Genomic DNA, 2,548 nt, shown 5'->3' with positions numbered 1-2,548 from the left:
ACGGAGACAAACTTTGCAAAATATATGAAACATTTTGTTCTACATGCTCGCTGCTCAAAAGAACGCCCTTGCTTGGTTTTGATTGTTAATCACAGTTCACATCTCGACTCTGAAGTTCTTGATTATTGTAAAGATAATGGAATCACCTTTATCTTTTCCGGCGCATTGTAGCCACAAGCTGCAGCCTTTAGACAGAAGTGTTTATGGGCCTTTCAAAGGCTCGTGAACTCAGCGTGTGATGCATGGGTTACCAATAATAAACGGCCTATGACTATGTACGACATCCCGTCTATAGTGTGAATAGCACTTCCAAATGCTGCAACTCCCAATAACATAACCAGTGCATTCAAGGTAACTGGGATCAATCCCTTTAACAAAAATATTTTTGCTGACAGTGATTTTATGCCTTCTTACACTTCGGATAGGCCAGACCCAAACACTGAAAACAGTCCATCAACTCGAGCTGAGATAACGTCAGACCATTTCCAACTCCAGAAGAGGTCTGACCTTTTGAAAAAGCAGAGCCCAGAAAAAGTATGGCAGCAGGGAAAAGGAAAAGAGTTTGTGCCATAGTGACAGAAACTCCAGTAAAAAAAGCCCTTGAGGAAGAACAAAAAGGTGCAAAAGAAAATAAGGCGAAAGCTTTGGAAAGAAAACTTAAATCACAGGCTAAAAAAGCACTTTTTCCAAAAGAAAGTAGGAGCAATGGTAGAATCAAATTAACTAAATCAACTGCAGTAGGCCTAAAACGCAAGAAGAAGCCAATGGAAGATGTTGATGATGAAGATGATGATGACGATGAGGAAGATGAAGATTCACTGTGCCTAAGGTGTCTGAAGCCTTTTTCAAACAGTCAACCTAGAGCACAATGGATTCAGTGCACAAGCTGCAAGCGTTGGGCTCATCAGACATGCATGAAAAATGAAATCCGTGGACTATTTTATGAGTGTTATAACTGTGCTGATCCTTTGGATGTGGACAGTGATTAAAGTTGATTGTATTGTATTAAGACACTATAATTCCTAATAATTTTAAGCTTTCCCATTGTCATAATAACATGTTAAGCATTTAACTCAATATTCAACTTGATTTGATGCACATTAAAGTACGTTTCTTGATAACTATTCGTTTTATTTTGATATCCTAAAGTTATACTAGTTTAACTTATCAAAATATTACATGGGTCAACGTGCCCCAGCCTCTGGGCCAACTTACCCTGAGGTAGGGGCAGATTGGCCCACTTGACATATGTCCAGTAATTAATTTTTTAAAACTTTTTAACTCATATTTTCAAGGTTAATAATTGTGATCCAGATTCAGTAAGACTGCTCTAAATATTTAACAATAATTTCATAAATTTAAATATGTAAAAAAATAATATAATTTTTTTTAAAAAATATGCCCAACATGCCGTGGTCTCCCCCACCCTGTGAAACTGAAACGAGCAACAAAATCTGTTCATACACGTGCAGCTAAATGCATTAAACTTGGTGGAGACATATTTGAACATTTATTGTGAATGACTGTGAAACTGTATGTACACAGCAAAACTTCCTTAACACTGAGCTTTGTTATCATGAATTCACATGTGCTTTGGTATTCATAAAAGCAGATTATCTGACGCATTCATACAGTTTCAACTAACGTTATTACCATCCTTTTTCCAAAATTAATTTCCCTACAACTTCTGTTGAAAAATTTGTGCAATTTTCCGGGAAAAGGAAATATAGGGAGACTGCATCAGCTACGAATTTAGGGAAATGGGTTAGACGTTTTCGGAAAGAACGATGTACAGTGTTACGAGTGCGTGCAGGGACGATGGTAGTCGTTATTGTTGCTTATTAACTGTCTTCTGAATTCGATGATGCTACTCAGTTCTCTAATATAATGCGGGAAGTTATTTTCTAGTCGGGTTTCTGCAACTGAGAAGGACTTTGAGAAAGTGACAGCGCTAGAGTGAGAGAGAAAGGATTTTGCTCTGATGGGATTGGGTGTTTCTGCTATGTTATTCAGACAAGAGCTTTAAGTGCGAAGAGAGATATAAGTGACACTGTACGTTGATACGACAGTAGAGAAGACAGAGGGTATGGAAATCTTTGCGCTTATCTGCACATAGTCAGGGTACCTATGCAACTAATGGTTAAATATGATCAAAGTGTCGAATATCACAAATATAACGAACACAGGCATTCATAACTAGTTCTGGGCGTCGTGAGATTTGCCAAAGAAAGACCTTGCTGGATAACATCGCTGTAATCAATAATGGGAAGTGTAAATGGTTGTACAAGAGTCTTTTTCAGGTCAAGAAGGAACAGGTTTTCATACTTCTGTTGGGTGCGGAGAGATGGTGCTGGATTCTTGTACACTACTGTTACGTGCTCATTCAAGTTTTGATTTTCATCTACTATAACTCCTAGACACTTTGGGGAGGGAGTTGTGTTGATGTTTAGTTTAAATGTTGAGCCCATGTAATAGATGGTTTACCAGCTATTAAGAGACACCATGTTTTACGGACTATAAGACGCTATGGACTATATAAGAAGCACCT

At 38.0% G+C, this 2,548-nt stretch overlaps 1 protein-coding gene across 1 annotated transcript; it reads left to right on the top strand.

Annotated features, from left to right (window-relative positions):
• Positions 1-536: 536 nt before the first annotated feature.
• Positions 537-989, top strand: LOC126235624 (uncharacterized). Its single transcript, XM_049944336.1, has one exon. It carries the CDS (start codon positions 537-539, stop codon positions 987-989), a length of 453 nt encoding a protein of 150 aa, XP_049800293.1.
• Positions 990-2,548: the final 1,559 nt, after the last annotated feature.

This window comes from Schistocerca nitens, chromosome 2 (assembly GCF_023898315.1).
Source record: "Schistocerca nitens isolate TAMUIC-IGC-003100 chromosome 2, iqSchNite1.1, whole genome shotgun sequence".
Taxonomy (NCBI): domain Eukaryota; kingdom Metazoa; phylum Arthropoda; class Insecta; order Orthoptera; family Acrididae; genus Schistocerca; species Schistocerca nitens.
This window is presented reverse-complemented; position numbering and strand designations above follow the sequence as displayed.

What these genes read in the sequence shown, in the direction of transcription:
- LOC126235624 (XM_049944336.1), top strand. Translation starts at nt 537, where the DNA reads ATGGCAGCAGGGAAAAGGAAAAGAGTTTGTGCCATAGTGACAGAAACT.